Source organism: Condylura cristata, unplaced genomic scaffold, assembly GCF_000260355.1.
Source record: "Condylura cristata isolate star-nosed mole 26May11 unplaced genomic scaffold, ConCri1.0 scaffold00012, whole genome shotgun sequence".
Lineage (NCBI taxonomy): Eukaryota > Metazoa > Chordata > Mammalia > Eulipotyphla > Talpidae > Condylura > Condylura cristata.
In genome coordinates, this window is record NW_004567113.1 from 7,606,654 (window position 1) to 7,626,167 (window position 19,514).

The window sequence follows — 19,514 nt, forward strand, 5'->3', positions numbered from 1 at the left end:
AATTCTGATAAATTATTCATTTTAATCAAAGCTTTAAATAGTCATTAATAAGATTTAGTTTATAACTGTAAAAATAAATAACAAATGATGATGATGATGATAAACATAACTACTACTCCTATTTACTCTACAAATACCCTGCTGTGGCATTTATTCATGCAGCAGTGTTTTGTATCCTGAATCTGCCCAATATTAATGCCAAACTCCTCTATTTGCTGGGTTCAATGGTGGCAAATGTGACAGATTTGACTAGGTACACAGGTCCACACATATTTTCAGCATACAAAATATATTAATCTTTCATTGTACTAAATTTTTTCCTGCTTGTGTAATAATATCTATTACTGGTACAACTCTTCAGTATACAGGAGCAGCCTTTTATTTTTTTTTTAAGAGTTCCATTTGAATCATGGTGTATACACAGTATATTGCAAATGTCCTGTTGGAACAATAGACAAGAAATTTGAGGAATACAGTATACAACTAACATGATACCAAGAGCAGTCTAATGTTTTCCAAAGGATCCAGGAACTCACACCATACTCCAGGACTGCTCTCAAGTTTTTGTGTTTTTACAAAACTGTAATTGTTCTGTCATTGAAAAATATTTCTGCCAGGATTGATGTTTTTAGAACTTCTTCTGGGAAGTAAGTGATGCAACATTCACTCAGGTGAAAACGACCCTGAAAGATGAGTTCTTTGAAGTTCTCTTTATTTTGATAATTTTTTTTTACACTACTAGAATAAATAATTCTGAGTTTATATTTATTCATTTTTATAAAGTCATGATAAACTTGTTTTCTTACCAGGAGAATAAGAATAATAAAGTCAGCAAAGGTGGAAGTGTAGGTGAAGGGAAAGAATTGCAATGCCTAAAGCAGTACTATTCTAATGAAAATACCCAAATAAAACTATAATAATACAATATTTAAAGTAACACTTGAATCAAATTTTTAAAAAATGCCATTTGAGTCTTATCATACATACATCAGTTTGCATTCGGATGCTTTAAATGCAAATTCCCCAGGTCCTAAAGATGAGAACAAGAGGAAAAGACTGGAAAAAATTTACAAATGGAAAAGGTGAAAGATGGAAGAAAAATCCTGGTGAAATGAGAGGCCTCCAATCTTTGTGAAACTTCTAAATTCAGTGCTCTGTATTCAGAGAGCTTGCTGTGTTAATCTTTCCTTTCACTAAGGGTGTCAATATGTCAACAGAATATAGAATTCACACATGAAAAATGTCCTCATCATACCTTCCCTAAATTGAAGAAAAAAATCAATTTGCATATTTGGCAAGCATGCTTAAAGCTCAGCCCCGTTCCAACAAACAGATGATTCAAAAGGATTTTAGATGAGCTTTGTCATATTATTGGCTCTAATTAGCCCTTTAAAAGGTGGAATCTTGCATCTATGTAATCAAGCTCTATTCGGAAAAGTATTAAATACATTTTTTCCCTTTAGGGGGTAAGAGAAAGATGTCAAAGAAATCTTGAGAAATAGGATTAAAGTGATCATGAGGAAATAAATCAGTTGCTGGGCCAAATAACTAGTGCACTAATATAGAGAAAATGTATTATATAAATAATTTTATGAATGTGCTAGTTATTCAACATAAGCAGGAATTAATAAGAACCCTTGATCTGCATGTTCTCTTGTTTTGGTAGAAATTAAAGACTATTGTCCCTTTTCTGATAGAAAAGAGACTCCATACAGACATGACTTCTTTACAGGGTCTGTGAGGATGACCCTTGAAGGGGAGCATGCCCCTGGTGGCACTGCTTCTGTCAGTCTGGCAGATCACTTTAGCCCTGATACTACAAGATGTTTGTGAGTCTCATCTTTCCATTGTGACATGCATCCCTCAGCTTTGCAATATAGATTGGAGGACCTTATCACTTGGAATATTCTCGGTGGAGTTTCAAACTAGTTCAAGGAAACATGTTATGGAGCCTTATACTCACCCACGGCTACCCCCTCCTTGTCCCCACAAGGAGGGCCTCAGCTACAAGCTTGTCTGGTTCTTGACGGTAGCAGACAAGAAAGCCGGTCAAGTAGCCCAGATGCGGGCAGCAGCAACAGGACATAAACAGGTAGCGACAGCTGTCTGGCTGGCCTAGTGGGATCAGCCCTGTCCAGTGGCTCGGGCAGCAGCCTCATGCTGGCCCAGTGACGGCAGAATCCTCAAGGTACTTGATCCCCCTTGGACAGCATCAGGCACTCATGGCCCCTGAGTTACCCTCCCCACTGGACCTCATTAGATCTGCCCAGCAGCAGCCCTAGATAGCAAGCAATACCAGCAGCCAGGCCGTGGTAGCAACAGCAGCATTTAGCGGTGGCACCGCCTCTGGTTTCCGGCACGTGAGTGGCCAGTGAGACCCACACCCCCCAGCCACAGAGGTCCTATTAGCTTTTATATGATTTATCGATAAAGTCAGCACAAGGGCAAGTTTAGGCCTAATTTACAGAAGTATGTTTGGCACATGCCAACAATCTTCGAGATTACCTATTATTTACCTCTCTCTGCTGATGCGGACTGCATCTCAAGGCTACCTGTTAGGTACTTGAGGTTTGCTGGCAGGAGACGGGGAAATCACTGTGAGAAACTTCGAGAAAACTGTGTCCTACCGGTGCTACACATGTATTTTAAATACACTTACTCTAAATAATTATTACATTCACATAAAATTTATGGTTGCAAATATTAAGTAAAAGTAGAGACTTCTGGGCCCTCCCTGGTGGCACAACCGGTTAGGACACAGCAATGCAAGCTAGCCGCAGTCGCTTGAGGGAGAGTTCAATTCTGGCCCCGGAAGTGATCACATGGCGCAGCTCCCCTCAGCAGTGTAATTTTTGTGCTCCCCACTCTGTCTCTGGGCCCCTGCACCTCTAGCTTATAGCCCAGTTCATAAATAAATAAATCTTAAAAAAAAAAAAAGGTAGAGACTTCTTCAGATATCAGAATGGCTCCCAAGAGACACTTGGCAGACCTGATCCAACTTAAGAGATTGTTTTGTCATTTTGCTGATAGAGCTCTCTTTAATGACAGACAATAAGAGATTTGCTTAGAGATATTTTAAAGTACTGTTTAAAGTACTGTTCCCCAATAAGTTGCTATTAGCTTTCATCTTTCTAATTTCTTTCAAAATGTCAGACTTGTTTAAATTTCTAGTTTAAAATATAATGGCATATACTATATGTTTCAAATGAGGATTCCTCCTGCAGCTTCACAGTCTAATAACAATCACTTAAGATGTAATTCTGTTTTTTTTTTAAGATTTATTTATTTATGCATATAAGAACTGGGGTACAGGCCAGAGGTGAGAGGCGGGAGAAGACTCACCAGAGACCCAGTAAGGAGCAGAGCAGGTGGGTCTACTGAAATACACTGCTAAGAGGAGCAGCAGGTGAGATAGAAGAGGTCTGCTGCGCCATGTGGGTCTTCTTCTTGGCTGGGGATCGAACTAGTACAGCAGTGGCTGTGGCTAGATTCATAGTGCTGTGCTTTAACCCCTTGCACCACCAGGGAGGCCTTTCTTAAGGTGTAATTCTGTAGAAAATACAATAGAATGGTTTCAACACATATTACTTGAATAAATTAGCAGTAAATACAGGATACACTTGGTCAATTTTTCTTTGCTTGTAAGTAGAGTATTTTTTGACATTTGATCTTCAGGTTACTGTTTTTCTGCCTAACTGAAAAAGTTTTTATAAACTTATTTTCTTTTCATCTAAGTATTAGCTTTTCCCTGTAGACAACTATATTACCATTTGCTTCAGAAAACATTGTTTCTTGAAAAGATCAGTAGGGTAATTCTTCTTGTTTTTTTTTTTCCCCTAAAATGTGATTTATAAGCTAAGAAAGATCATATCTTTCACACGCCATCATATTATTGTATTAGCTCAATTCATTTTTATACATTTAGGAGGTGGATGTAGCTAATCTTTACCTCTTAAAGAGCAGACAACATGTGAAAATAAGGTCAACTGCATGTATCTGGAACTGAATTGTATGCTGCTTAAACAAGAATATGAAATAGCTTATTTCATCATTTACTTGTGATGTCACATGTCACATAAAGAGTAAGTCTTAGATGAATACCTGATCAGAAATTTAAATTGGACAATAGCCTTGAGAAAAACATATAATAAAAAATGTAGGAGCATTTTTACAATTATATATCACAGCATAAAATACATTTGTTTGGGTATACAACTTTATTTTCTTAGATATATTTCTAAATGTGGAATTGCACATTCAAAGATTATGATCATATTGAATAACATTGATATTCATAACTTTAAAAAATCTTTAGAAAGGTTAATTTTAAATAGGACAGTATAGTTTGTTTCTTGTTGCTGAACATGCTGATATTTTATTTTGTTCCTCTTTTTTATTATTGGTTTTTATTTGCTTCTACTTTAGAGATCATGAGCTGCATGTGTAACAACAAAAGATAAAAGAGAGAATATTAATTGAATATAATTTTTTATAACCTGGTGCCTAGACCTTGTTTATTTTATTGTATTAAACTGGTTCTTGTTTGTTACCTACCCATTGTTGAAAATTAATGAACTGGGATGAAGTTTCCATTGTAGTAGTGTTAGTGGTGATAAACATGAGACCAGAGAAAGCCCTTCTGGGTGTTTCAAGGCTCTAAACCTTTTTGTGTGATCCATTGTATACGAGGACCTTTAATGAACTATGTTTGGCACTTTCAAAAATGATCTTTCATAATCAGAATGATTTCTGTGTGTCTTGCCATGAAAATCCACTCTGATTGCTGTTATCCTATCTTGAAAGTATTGCTGTAATGATATAAACATTCTCAACAGTTGAAGATTATAATCTGAGATAAATATAGAAGTTGAATTCTCAGTTGATTATTGTTATAGACACTGACCTCAGGGTATGCTAAACTAATAAACACAGATTCCTTTTGTATTTGAAATATTTGGTCAAATCATTGCAGTACAGTTCTTTCATTAGTGTTCATAAAATGTAGCAACATGAGATTCTTAAGTGTAAGCATATCTACTTTTTGCACTTTGAAATTTGATAATTTAAAAGTCCACAAATACAGTTTTAACCATTCTCAAACATTTAATAGCCACAACTATTACATTATCCTTCTTTGTGGTTAATCTACTTGACTTTCTACTCACCTAAATAAAACAAATATATCAGCTTTAATTCAATTTTTAATGAGGACAATTAACAAAAATGGAAATGGATTGAAAAAGAGTCAGTCAGACAAAAAAAATGTTTATCATAAAGTAGTGACTCTTAAAGAAACTCACTAATAATATTTAAACAGAAGAAAATAAGAGATCACAGAACACAAGATTCTTGAGTTACCACTTCCTTCAGGGACATCAAGGCTGGGCTTCTGGAGGGAGCAGCCACATCTAGACTGGATATAAGGACATAAGAACTAGAGTCTTAGATAGGAGCTGGCCCAGAAACCACAGGAAAGGGTTGGTTGGAAAGCATGAAAAACAGTCTGTCAGAATGGTGCCCTGGCTCCTCCCTCCAATTTCGTGCCCTCTCCTTGGATCTGGTTGCAGAGAGTACATGCTTCTGAGTTAGAGCATAGCCTATCTGTTCAATGAATGGCAGCCGCATGGCCACTGACTAGTTCCAGAAAGAGATGATCCATTCATCTGTCTGTCCCCTGCAGAGTTTCTGTGCAGCCAGGATGACCTCACCCACCCCAGGAATCAGGGATGTCAGTCACCCTATCCCTCCTGTGCAACCACTGGCCTATGTCTAGAGTGTGTTAAAACTGGCTACAATGAGTCTAATCTGCCCTATGTGTTTGCTTGTGTCTGCCTTAATGAGTAAGCCAAAGTGCAAGTCTGGACCCGGCATACTTTTGGGCACCTGCTTCACTGGTCAATTGGAGAATGCAGCACCTGTGAGCATGTAGCAAGTAGCCTTATAGCAGGGGGGTCCTATACCAGGGGCGTCCAAAAGCCTGTGTTCATACCCACCACTCTTCCTGGGTGACCACTGGCCCAAGTTGAGAGTATGGAAAGAAGATGTGAATAGCCACAGTGACTCATCTGCCCATTCTACCCAGCAGGTTTTTTTTGTGAGTGGCTTAGGGGGTTGAGAAAAGCACAAGTCTTTAACTGCCAAGATTTCTGGCACTTGATTCCCTGTGCAGTGGGAGATTCCAGGTCCTCCAGCCATCTTACTCAAAGGCCCAGTAACTGGCCAGTTTTTGGAAGGTCAGATAATTTGCCACCCCTTCCCCACTGTAGGACTTCTGGATCTGCTCCCAGTGTGTAGTCTGAGTATAAGCAGCCTGTAATGATGGGCATCTTTGTTGCTAGTGACCAGTGTGAGGAGTCAGTACTGTCAACCACGGTTACCTCAATAAAAAAGTGAATAAGGAAAAAAATGCAAAGAAAATGAACCATGATTAGTTCTTTAAATATAACAAAGGATACTTTGGGCCTGGAGGTTTAGAGCTAAATAACATTGTTATGCTAAGTAGCTGAGATGTAAAACAACATGAAGCAAAAGGCTATTTATTGTCACTGCTGCCACTAAGTTTTTATTAATGTTGAAAGTCCCAGTATTAATAATAGAAAGAAATGTCTTCAGGACTCTGGTCTCTGCGACAGAATTAGATTTCTGCAATTAAAATGCATGGCATAGAAATAGCAGAGCAAAACTCTACCATGTGACTGTTAGGCAGCAAATTTTAAATGTGAAAAGCCAAAGATCATAAGCATAGGGTTTTGTGATATAAGATCATGATGATTGATGAGTGTATCTGGTCTCATCTGTCTCTATGGTCTTCAGCCTTGGCAATCCACTCATTTCATAAGTTGAGGGAATTCAAAGAAACACTTCTTCCTTCTTATCCTTCTTGTATATTCTATATCAAATGTACTTTTATTGAAGATTGAGGGTCCACAAGTGAGACTTATATTAACCCTAGAGTTAATGGATGTGCAAGTCATCTTGATGTGGTGCTAGAAGCTATCACCAACGGAACATGTTTTATCATGCTGACCAGCTTGTGGGTTTTGGGTCTTTTGGAAGAGTCACAGTACACCTCATGTGCTATATAGTTCTATGTTCAACAAATTGGTACCTTTGTTAGTACATCTTAAATAAAGTTTCCCATATTTTGACAAGATAGAGCAAAATCATTCTTGAATAAATGTTTCTAACTATTAAAAATATTTAATTTTATATGAGGAATTAATACAATAGCTATATAAACAAGGTCTTGCTTACACTTTTAATAATGAAAGAAGAGAAACTGAACTAAGTGATCTTTTAAAAAATAAAATTAAAATGGATGGTTAAATGCATGGCAATGTAACACTCAAAAGTCAAAATGACATCATACATTTGTATTGATTGACATGGATTTTTTTTTAAAGATTTATTTATTTATGCATACAAGAACTAAGATGCAGGCCAGAGGTATGGGGGGTGTGAGAGGACTCACAAGAGATTAGGCAGATTGACTGAAACACACTACTGAGGGGAGCAGCAGGCCAGACAGGAGAGGTCTGCTACTGTGCTATTGAGGTGGGTTCCCTGGCTGGGGATCAAACTCACATTGCAGTGGCTGGTGGTAGCTTGCTAGCGCTGTGTCTTTAATCTCTGTGCCACCAGGGAGGCTCCTTGACATGAATATTTTTTAATGTTAGAGTATTTATCAAATAAGCATAATAATTTCCTTTTCTTAATTTTTTAATATTATAAATCGACAGTTTTATGTAGGGTCATAAACTTTTAAAATATTAATAATGTGTTTTAGATATATTGTTAAAATTTTTTAAATGCTCTTTCGTTATCTCAAGTTATCAACAGAGGAAGATATACCTGGTGCCTGATGATTTTAATATTATAAAAAATATATGCTTGTTTTAATAATTTGCTATAATTTTTCAGTTCACAAAGACATATCTTTAGTTCAAAGTACTATACAAAACAATGCAATTTTCCTGGAATGCTTTTTTTTTAATCCCATTTATATTCTACCTTTATGAACACAAGTGTGAAAAGTACAAATACATCTGTCACTGTCTCATCTGCTTGTCCATTCTTTACTGACCTGGAACCTTAGAGACTGAGTTTATTTCTGAATTGAAGAAAGTCATTCTTAAGCCTTCCACAGCTACTGTTTAAATGAGCCTATGGAACTTGGATACCATTTGATATATCATGTCATTTTTCTCCATTGGCAAATCAACATAATTTATACAGAACTCTGCCAATAATTCTTTCAAGAAAATAGTTTCCAGGAATTCAAATATATCAATAAAGATAGCATTTTTTTTTTAAATATTTATTTATTTGTTCATACAGAACTGGGGAACAGGCCAGAGGTGCAGGCGAGAGGCTTCACCAGAGACAGAGTGGGGAGCAGAACAGGCAGATCCAGGAAGTACACTGCTGAAGGGAGCAATGGGCGGGTCAGGAGAGGTCTTCCACGCCATGTGGATCACCTCCAGGGAGGCGGGGATCGAACTCCTGCGGAAGTGGCTTTAGCTTCTTAGTGCAGTGCTTTAACCCGCTGCACCCCCAGGGAGGGCCCAAGATAGCAATTTTAATTCCAGTTTTCTACTTTTACTAAATTTATTCAGAATGCAAATGTAAATTGACATTATCGATACTGTATCTCACACATTAGGAAGAGAAAAGAAATATTTGACACCTTTTTAATTTATAACTCTTATCAATGCTCCTTAAGTTCACTACTCTATTTTGTATCCAAAATTTTATTTGCTACAGTAAAGCAAATTAATTATGAGAAGCATCAGATTCTGAGATAGGTCTCAGGTGGGATGGGATATTTGAGAGGACTGCAAATACATATGAAAACTACTACAGTAAAAAAGTTTTCCCTAAGTTACCCTGATAATGGCTAAGTTTAATGAAAGATTCCACCGGCTTGATTCTTTGCTAAAAACTTTATTATTTGTACTTTAAAACAATCACACATGACAACTGAATATCATTTTCATTTTGTAGATAAGAAAAATGGATATTGAAGCAATTAGATATTAGCTCTGTGTCACCACTATCAAATATTAAAGTCTTGATATGTCTCTCTTTAAATTGTTCTCAGAATCTCCACTCAGAAATCCACCATGTAAACCAGGGTCAAATGCATTTCTTTTGCTCACAAATATGTGTTTTTCTTTCTAAGGCAAACTCACTTGAAATTTTTAGGTCCTAAAGCATTGAAATATTTATTAACTTTAAAGTCTAACCTTGGAATCGTGCCTATATTCATATTCTTAGTACCACGAAACAGCAGAGATATTTAAAGTGATATCCAATTACATTTTACATATTTCATGTCATTTTCTTGTGGTGATATGTTTCAATCACACTACATTCTACAGTATTAAAAATATGGTCAATTTCATTGTGTTGGAAGAAATGTGCATTGCATTTTGCTTTTTATGGCAATGTAGAAAAAAGTTTTAAGTACTTCATGAGGTCAAGTAAGATGATTGGCAGTATACTGCCTTTTCATTTGTCTTCATCTGTCTTGTTCTGTGTCAAGTGCAATTCCTTTCCAAAATCAGACACAAATGCCATACCAACTGTATGCATTAGACTTATCCTTCTGTGCCTACTGTGGAAAGAGAAAAGAAACTGATCAAGATTTCACTACCTAATGGGTTTCATACATTTGCAGATGAGAGGTAGTGTAGATAACCAAAAAGAAATAAGTAGCCCAAGAATCAATAAAACTTTCCCATTTTCCATTTTCACAGCATGTATGGAATATTATGTTGTAGATTGTTTTCTTCACTTCAAAGCATACAATCAATTATTACTTTCCTTAATACTTGATTATGGGCTTCTTCCTAATTTTTCTTGTCATTCTACTCTATAGAACAAGCTTATTCATGGCCTTACCAAAAAAGACAATCAATTGTTTTATAGGGAAGACAAAGTATCTGTTAACCATCCATTTCAGAGAATGTTATTCTTTTTTTTTTTTTTTAAAAGATTTATTTGTGCATACAGAACTGGGTACAGGCCAGAGGCTCAGGGGCGGTGAGAGACTTCACCAGAGACAGAGTGGGGAACAGAACAGGCAGATCCATGAAGTACACTGCTGAGGGGAGCAGCAGGCGGGTCAGGAGAGGTCTGCCACACCATGTGGTCACCTCCGGGGCAGGCGGGAATTAAACTCATGCGGAAGTGGCTTTAGATTCTCAGTGCTATGCTTTAACCCACTGCGCCACCAGGGAGGGTTTTATTCTATAGTTAAGTTGTTATATTTATCTCAGCTAAAACAACCCTATTAAAGAATGGAAAATATTCAGATTCCATTTATCAAAAAGAAAGCAACATGTATGTAGTAATTAATATAAGCTATACATCAGTAATACTTCCCAATGTATTATTTTTCTGTAATGCATATGAGGTACAGTCCCTTTTATTGGTTTAAATCTGAAAGTTATGATCAGAGAGCTAAAAAAAAATTGACTTAAGGCTATGCTGTCAATGAAAAGAAAGAAATTATTAGCATCTAGTTCTCTGCATTGTTCTAGAGAAGTTTTCACACTTTAAAAATATAGAGCTGGCCCTCCCTGGTGGCGCAGTGGGTTAAAGCACAGCACTAAGAAGCTAAAGCCACTAATGCGTGAGTTTGAATCCCGCCGGCCCTGAAGGAGATCCACATGGCGAGGCAGACTTCTCCTGACCTGCCCACTGCTCCCCTCAGCAGTGTATTTCATCGCTCTGCCTGTTCTGTCCCCACTCTGTCTCTGGTGAATCCTCTCACCCTCCACATCTCTGGCCTGTACCCCAGTTCCATATGAATAAATAAATCTTTAAAAAAAAACTAGAGCTAATAGACAATAAGTATAAGTAATGCTCCTACTGACATTACCATTAATCAAAAAATAAAAACAGGCCCTCCCTGGTGGCGCAGTGGGTTAAAGCACAGCACTAAGAAGCTAAAGCCACTAATGCGTGAGTTTGAATCCCGCCGGCCCTGAAGGAGATCCACATGGCGAGGCAGACTTCTCCTGACCTGCCCACTGCTCCCCTCAGCAGTGTATTTCATCGCTCTGCCTGTTCTGTCCCCACTCTGTCTCTGGTGAATCCTCTCACCCTCCACATCTCTGGCCTGTACCCCAGTTCTGTATGCACAAATAAATAAATCTTTAAAAAAAAATAAAAAATAAAAACAAACTTATTGAGTATTTACTGTCTTCAAGACACTTTGAGGGTATGAATGAGTAATAAAATAAGAGAGTAATATGTAAGTGTGATTTGAAAGGACTAAAAATACTTTACAAATTTCTTTCTTTTTTTGTGATTGGTGAGAATACTCTGAGAACTAACATCATATAAAAGGCAAAATTTCAAAATTGGACATTCTGTTTCATAATATAAATCTGCCCTGGTTTCCATTGTTGCACCCAAACTCAATGGCTTACATATGTAGGTCCCACTTTTTCTTTTCTATCCTCCACTACACCCAATCTGCAAGTTTCCAGAGAATAACTATCAATTCAGGACTGTGCTTTTAGAATAGTCCATGATAGATTATCTCAGCTCTGCCACTTAAGAGCTAGAAAATCTTGGCCTGTTAACAGATTTTTTTTCTCACTCAGTTTTCCTGGCTACAAATGGAACATAATAAAACTTAAAATGTTATGATTAAATGTTACAGTATGTTAGTCTATTGCCAAACATAATATAGCATATAAAAGTGTAGAATCATGCTTTACCAGAAGAGGTAACAAAAGTAACAACCTCTCCAAAATAACATACCTATATGTTACATATATACACATACAAACACACATGCTAAACTATATATAAAATAATGTATCAAATAAATATAATGGTCTATCAGGCTATTTATGTGATAGGTCACCCTGGGGCATTATTAACACCACAAACATGAACAATTAAAAGAAACAAAGTATTGATATGTGAAACAACATGATTAAACTTTAGAATTAGGCTGATTGAAAGAAGACAGATATATAAAAAAGCTAATAATATATGAACTTCTATTTTTAGGAAAATCTCTAGGATATAACTAAGATGGCACAAGATAACTTTCTGGGGGTAATAAAAATGTTCTCTTCAAAATAGTGTAGATTACATTAATGAATGCATTGTTTAAAACTCATTTAAATGAAAATATAAGATATTACCATTTCATTCTATGTAAATTATATTTCAATTAATTTATAATAGAGTAAGTGTTAGTATGAGTTTTTAATGTAAATAAAACACTCAGGGCCCTTCCTGGTGGCGCAGTGGGTTAAAGCACAGCACTGAGAATCTAAAGCCGCTTCCGCATGAGTTCGATTCCCGCCTGCCAAGGAGGTGACCACATGGCGAGGCAGACCTCTCCTGACCCGCCCGCTGCTCCCCTCAGCATTGTACTTCGTCGATCTGCCTGTTCTGTTCCCCACTCTGTCTCTGGTGAAGCCTCTCGCCACCCCTGAGCCTCTGGCCTGTACCCCAGTTCTGTATGCATAAATAAATAAATCTTTAAAAAAAAAAAAACACTCAGTTATTGGCTTCATAAATGTCTTTACTCCTATGGCAAAGGAAACAAAAGCAAGAATAAATATCCAGGGCCTCCCTGGTGGCACAGAGGTTAAGTCTCAACGCTGGCAAGCTATCAGCAGTCATTGCAGCATGAGTTCTATCTGGCCAGGGAGCTGACCTACATGTCACAGCAGATTTCTCCTGTCTTGCCTGCTGCTCCCCTCAGCAGTGTATTTCAGTAGATCCACTCTGTATCTGGTGAGTTCTCTCTCACTTCCTGCTTCTCACCTCTGGCCAGTTCTTATATGCAGAAATAAATCTTTTAAAAAAAAAAAAAGAATAAACATCAAACCAAATTGCTTCTTCACAGAGAAAGAAATCATCATTAAAATGAAAAGTTTCATTTTTCAATGGAAGAAAATATCTGCTTATCCTGCAAGTGACTAATGTACAAGATATACAAAGAACTCAGACAACTCAACAATAAGAAAACCCAATCAAAATATGGATCGAAGAGCTAAATAATCACTTTTCCAGAGAAGAGATAAAGATGGTTTATTATCACTTATCATTAGGGAATATAAATCAAAACCACAATGAAATACAAACTCATAGTCTCATAATGGCCATATCAAAAAGATTAGCCACTATACATGTTGGTTAGGGTTATAAAAAGTGAACCTCCACACCCTGTCCATAGGGACAGGTCAGTCCCTATGGAAAACTAAAAGGAGGCTTCCAAACTCTTACAAGTAGATCTACCCAGAAATTTTCTGCCTAGATATCTATCAAAATAATTAAAAAACATCTGCATTTGGAAGCATATATGCACTCCTATGTCCACTGCAGCACTATTTACAATAACCAAATTACAGAAACAACTTGCCCAAGGACAGATGAGTAGATTAAGATATGATATTATATTTACAGTAGACTCCTATGCATCTATAAAAAAAGAAGATGAACTCTTGTCATTTACCAGACAACAAGAATGAAACTGGAGATTATGCTAAATGAAATAAGTCAAAAGGACAAATACTGAATGGTGTCACTTACATGTGGAATACGAAGAAAAAAACAAAAGGTCAGATAAAGTGAAATTAATACAAAATCCTAGATACATGGTTATAGAATTGAGGCTACCAGAAAAAGAAGTGAGAGCTAGAGAAAACAAGCATAGAGGGTGTTGATGAGCTGTTAGTGGAGGATTGTGAGTCCCTTTGTGGTGTGTGTGGTATGTCACGTATGTGGTATGTCACATATGTGGTATGTAGTGTGTGTGGTGTGATAATCTGAATAGGTGTGAACCTTTGAATTATGTTTTAAATCAATGTTAATCTCCACCCTACCTGGTGCTGCAATGGATTAAAGGGCGACACCAGGAAGCTAGCCACAGCTGCTTCTGTGTAAGTTTGATTCTCCACAAGGGAAGTGATTCACATGGAGCAGACCTCTCCTGTCTTGCCCTGGTGTTCTCCTCAACAGTGTACGTCATCAATCTGGCAGTTCTTGGTTCTTTTCCCCATTCTGTCTCTGGTGAGCCCTCTCATCCCCTACACCTCTGGCCCATACCCCAGTTCTGTTTGCATAAATAAATAAATCTTAAAAAAATAAAATAAAACCAATGTTAGCTAAAAAAAAATACAAAAAATTAAAGACTATTAATGACATCCTTTTCTCAAACAGCATTGTAGGTCTTAAAATAGCCCTATGTGTAGTTTATGATACATATTGAAATACCTGCAGATAAAAGAACATGTGATTCTTGGAATTTAATAAAAAATATAGTAGTGACAAAATATTGGGGAATAGATAGGCATATAGATGAAAGATGGTTAATCATTCATTGAAAAATGGTGAAATCTTTTTTTTTCTCATGACTTGTATTCATTTGAATATTTTCTGTAAAGAAAAGAAAAAAGGGTTTTTTTCAACAGAAAACTGTATGTAAGGTCTCCAAGTCAGACAGCAAACAAGCCCCACATTTAAGTTTTTCCCATTCCAAGTAAACAAAATAAAGGCTGTTAGAAGTCTGCTTTTAAAACAAGCAGATCTTAAGTGCAAGGGCTTGTACAAACACACACACACAAATTAATAATATTTTGCTTCCTATTTATAATGGTTGTTTTGTAGATTTAAATTACATTTCATTCAAGTTTCACAGCTAAAATTGAGTGTGGAGATCATTGAAAGTATTTCTTTTTATGTACAAAAAGAAAAACCACACACATACAAAAAAACAAAAACAGAAACAAAGCAAAACTAAAAAGCATACAGCAAAGACTACCCCCTTCCCCCTTCCAGAGCTATAACCATCCTCCTAATACCGGCAAAAAAGCATAGGCATTCTGTTAGAGGGAGGAGCTTGTTTCTCCATTTCAGTGTGATCCTAGAACAGCTGTTTTCCCTCCAGCTCTGAAAGAAGTGGAAATGTGGAAATGTTAAGTAATGCAAAAATTGTCTTTAAGGCTCTGATCCTCTCTCTCTCTCTCTCTCTCTCTCTCTCTCTCTCTCTTTCTCTCTCTCTCTGTGTGTGTGTGTGTGTGTGTGTGTGTTTGTGTGTGAGTGAAAGCAATAGGGTGGGGTATCAGCTGTGAAGGGAAGGTAAATGAGAAGTCAGAAAGGTGAGTGGTGTTTGGAATCTACCTATCAGAGTTGCCAAAGAACAAATCGGATATGTTAGCTCAGGAGCACAAACTACGTTAGATTTGACTCTTCCACCCAGACAATTGAGTCTAAAAAGTAAATTCCATTTCGGTACCAAAAAACCTTACTACAGCTGGTTTAGACGGCTGGGGAATATTTATTTCTTGTTCGCTGATCTGAAAACTGGCGTCTGGCAGCCGCTGATTGGTGGAAAAGAAAATGGTGATAGTGGGGTGGGAAGAGGATTTGACGATTCTCTTCCAGCCTCCTTAGGCTGTAACTCTTTTATTTACCGGTCTCTTCTCCACACGCGGAACCTTTTAGGGCTCATCCTTTTACGAGCAAAGGAAAATCTAGTGGCTGTTTTAACAAAAGCATCTTAGCATTGTGCCCTATGACTATAAATCAAATTTCAGTGGTCCAAGGGAAACGTGCTCTTAGCGTCCAAGTGAGCCCTCTTCTGAGCTCCTGCTCTCTTGCAGCGGATCCTAAAGAGATGGGCTCTATCTTTGGCAGTCGATCCCATGGATCCCCCTCACTCTAGGCTGGCCTTGACATGGGGGTCCCTGGGAGCACCAGAGGAAAAGACAGAGACTGTGAAGCTGGGGGTTGGGAAAGAGGAAGACACGTTAGTCCACTCCTAGCGCTCCCGCGTGCCACAACAGCCCCTTGACCCTGAACTTGAGGGTGAATTATTGAACACGCCCACCCCCCGCCTCCGGGACCGGGCTGGAGGCTGGAAATAGGAGGATACAGCCTTCCCTCTCCCCCCTTCCCCCAAGCCCATCCTAGAAGAGGAGTGAAGTGCACGCGGCTGGGAAAGGGGCGGGGAGAGGCGCTGACAAATCAGCTGCGGGGGTGGCGAGCGGAGGAGAAGGAGGGGGGAAGAGAAGGAGGAGGAAGACCACGACGACGAGAAGGGGACCCGGAGAGGGGGCAAACGACCAGGTGCGGCGACGCGGGTTAAGGTGTGTGCTGGTTTAACACCCTGGGACAGTCTCACCTTTAGCCTCCTGTGCTTTCTATTCTTCGCTTCCGAACCTCTGTCTCTTTTTTCTTGCATCTTCTTGTGAGGCGGACGGGGAGCGGTAATTCTACGACAGGTTGGAGGGTTTGCGTTTGCCTCCCACGCCCCCAGCTTCTCCACGTCTTGTTGAGCTGACGGCAGCCCCTCTGGGTACTACCCTCTCCTGGTGCCTCCGCCCTTCCTGTGCCCTCCTATCACTCCTCTAATCATTTGAATATTTGGGAATTGTTTAAAAAAATTAAAGGGTGGGGGGAAGGGGATCGGAGTTCTGGAGACACAGGGAACTCAGGTAAGAACCTGCGGATCTAAACGAGCGGCTTTGGAAAACCTGGTGGGAGAAGGGTCGTGGTGGACACCTGGGAGCGATGATGCCGCAGAGAGGACCAGCTGTGTCAAGTCTCTCGGAGGTGGTTACTCCTGTGGAGGGCTTGAGTTAAGTAAATTGTCCTTGCTTTCTCTCTACTTCCTGCCCATGATCCCCCACTTCTCTTCCCCAAGGGCAAATCAGCCAGATTGCTTCTCCGAGATACGCTTTTCCTTTGGGAAACCCGAGGGTGCTCCGTGAAGCGTGCACATCCAACTTTTATTTCTCTCTTAACCTTAAATTTCCCTAGTCGTCAGTCTCGGTTTTCTGTAAAGTAAACAAACTGCGTTTGGCAAGTAATTAAACGGAAGTGCTGGGAGGGCAAGTCAACAGGTGGTAAGGGGTTAACAGGTGCGGTGCGTGAGGTCGGGAGCGCTTTGCTCCCCGGGAGAACGCCCCCTAGGGGCTATCGAGAGTCTGCAGACTACCCGCCGAGGGTGTGAACCGCGCCTGTTGGAGATGATAGCTAAAGGCTGAGATAGTTAGTGCCAGCCAGGGTTGCCAGTGAGTGTGGGCTTGAGGTAGGCCTTAGGTGCAGTCGCACCCAGAGTGAGTAGCTCTCTTTCCTTCTGTCTGACGTGATCAACCTGTTAGCTTCCCTCTGGGATTCATTTGTAAGAGAGCCCCTAGCCCCAAGCCTCCAGTTCCTTTTATTTTCTTTTGATCTTTCTTCTAAAGTACATTGTCACCATTTGGAGCCTGGGAAGTTGAAAGAGGATGTCTGTCTTTCATGTAACTCCACTTTTTAAGGTAATAAGATCAGCTCAGATGATTGGTCCTAATCTAAGTTTAGGAGGCTAGGCTCTTACTGATCAAGGTAATGGAGCATGCTAAGTTTTTAATGCAAAAGCTGAGCAAAAGTCTGCTTTGTTTAGTGGTTGCAATGAGGATATACTTAAAAGAATATCACCCTTTAGAGGGTTCTACTGACCTTTCAGTGTTTTTTAACTTAGGTGTTACTAATTTTGTTTTACCTTTAAGTTCTCATTCAAAGTATTCTGTGCTCTGCAGTGTGCTGTAAGGAGCTCGTTAGCCATGGATGTATTCATGAAAGGACTTTCCAAGGCTAAGGAGGGAGTCGTGGCGGCTGCTGAAAAAACCAAACAGGGTGTGGCAGAAGCAGCAGGAAAGACAAAAGAGGGTGTTCTTTATGTAGGTAGGTAAATCCCAAATGTCATTTTGATATTTATATATGACTATTGGATAACTGACACTCTAAATGCTGGCATTTCTCACTTGATTCAGTTTTACGTCATCACCTGGATAGAATGAGTCAGAGCCTTGTGTGTGCAGGTGAATATATGTTTGAGCTAGTAGGAGAAGTGGAACTAATAGTTTGTTTTCACAGATTATTTAATTTTGCAATAGTACTGAAGACTCAATTTCTTTAAGAAATAAAAAAAATTGTGCACAAGATATTTCAGAGAACAATTTTAAAAGACTTGAGCAAGAATACTTTTTTTAAACAAAAGTTTATTTTTACATCATTTTGTACATTTTTTTCCATCTCAATTGTAATCCCCGTGGGTTTCCCATCATCAAGTCACCCGTGTGCCATCACCAGAATCCCGTGCATTCCCCCCCCCCTTTTTGATCCCATTCCCCACTCCACCCCTGCAAAATGTCTCTGGTATATGGTTGTTCATTATTTTTGTTATTTTCTCGCCTGGTCCATTATACTCCGAGCAAGAATACTTCTAAGAATCAAATGATTTATGATCTGTTGGTTTTTTATCACATAGAAAAACATTTGCTAGATTTTTTTATATGTAATTTAAAATAAGACTTTGTTATTGCCCTGGAATAGAAGTAAAAATAGACCTTCTGCAGCCCTAAAATGGAAAGGACAGAAAAATCTTGTGAAGTTAATTTGTTGGTGACTACTTGGTAAGCTGAGGCTGATCTCAGTAAAGTATTTGAAGGCTGTCACTAAAAGCTCAAAGACATTTAAGTGGTTCATTCATCAAATGATATACATAATAAGACTATTGATAGTTTTCACCTCTCCTTGTTCCTAAATTCCCACTTTCATCCTGCCTCTGACAATTTTCCCTTAACTTCTGCTGTTTGGGTATTATTTTACAGACCACCACAAATTCTGTGGGTGAGGGTAGGAACAGGTCCACGCTCATCGACAGTAACATACAAATCCATGTTCACCAACTAATGCCTGCCTACTCTGCCTCTCTGCTTTTTCCTCTCCTGCCCTGAGTTCTTCCTCATTTGCTGTGGTACCTCCACAAGATGGGTAGAAGTGATGGATGAGCATGTTAGGTGACTAAAATTATGCTTTTGTATATGCATTGAGGGCTGGGGTTGTGAAAGAAAAACTACACTACTATCTCTCCAATACAGGCTGGGGAAGATTAATATTTGGAATGATTTTTATGAATGCTTCTCATCAAAATTTACATCATATAGATGTGCATATTTTTCTTGCTCTTCATAGACTTATGTTACCACAGAGACTTGATCTTACCATAAATATTTAGCTAAATTATTCTTTATCTTAAAACACATTTGTAGAAAGTCTAGAATTAGTGTTACAAAAAGAAAAAAAAAGGTGTATTAATTTCAAAGGTTTTTTTTTTTTTGGTGAAGTGTAAATTATATATATATATTGAGATGGAAGTTAGAATATTGAATGCAGATATTGTCCCTTTAAGTTTGACCAGTTTTCCAGATTGTGAAAGTGTGAACTTGAAGTGACTCTGACTTCAGATTATTACATAGTAACTTTAAAGATTTGATGGGATGCTAGTGGTCACTATATTAATTTATAATAAATGCATGAAATATTGAGTATTAATTTAATACTTTTTCAGGAAATTAACTGGTTTTATCATCACCTAACTTTTAATTTGGTTTCACAGTTGATTATGAGTTTGGGCAAACAAAATGCTTTTCAGAAATTAATTCTGTTATTGCTCTAAGATTATACAAAATGATAATTTGTTTACAGATCAC

The 19,514-nt window shown here is 38.4% G+C and overlaps 1 protein-coding gene across 3 annotated transcripts in view; it reads left to right on the forward strand.

Moving 5' to 3' along the window:
• Nucleotides 1-15,994: 15,994 nt before the first annotated feature.
• SNCA (synuclein, alpha (non A4 component of amyloid precursor)) overlaps nucleotides 15,995-19,514 on the forward strand; it is a 119,160-nt gene continuing 115,640 nt past the window's right edge. Inside the window, exons 1-2 of one of the 3 annotated variants that reach the window (XM_012724281.1) lie at nucleotides 15,995-16,104; nucleotides 17,559-17,703. In XM_012724281.1, coding sequence (XP_012579735.1) covers nucleotides 17,583-17,703 — 121 coding nt within the window. In that variant the 5' untranslated portion in view covers nucleotides 15,995-16,104; nucleotides 17,559-17,582. Of the gene's footprint in view, nucleotides 16,125-17,010; nucleotides 17,298-17,558; nucleotides 17,704-19,514 lie in introns of those variants that run through there. The other 2 variants (XM_012724280.1, XM_004681122.2) reach the window with 2 other exon arrangements.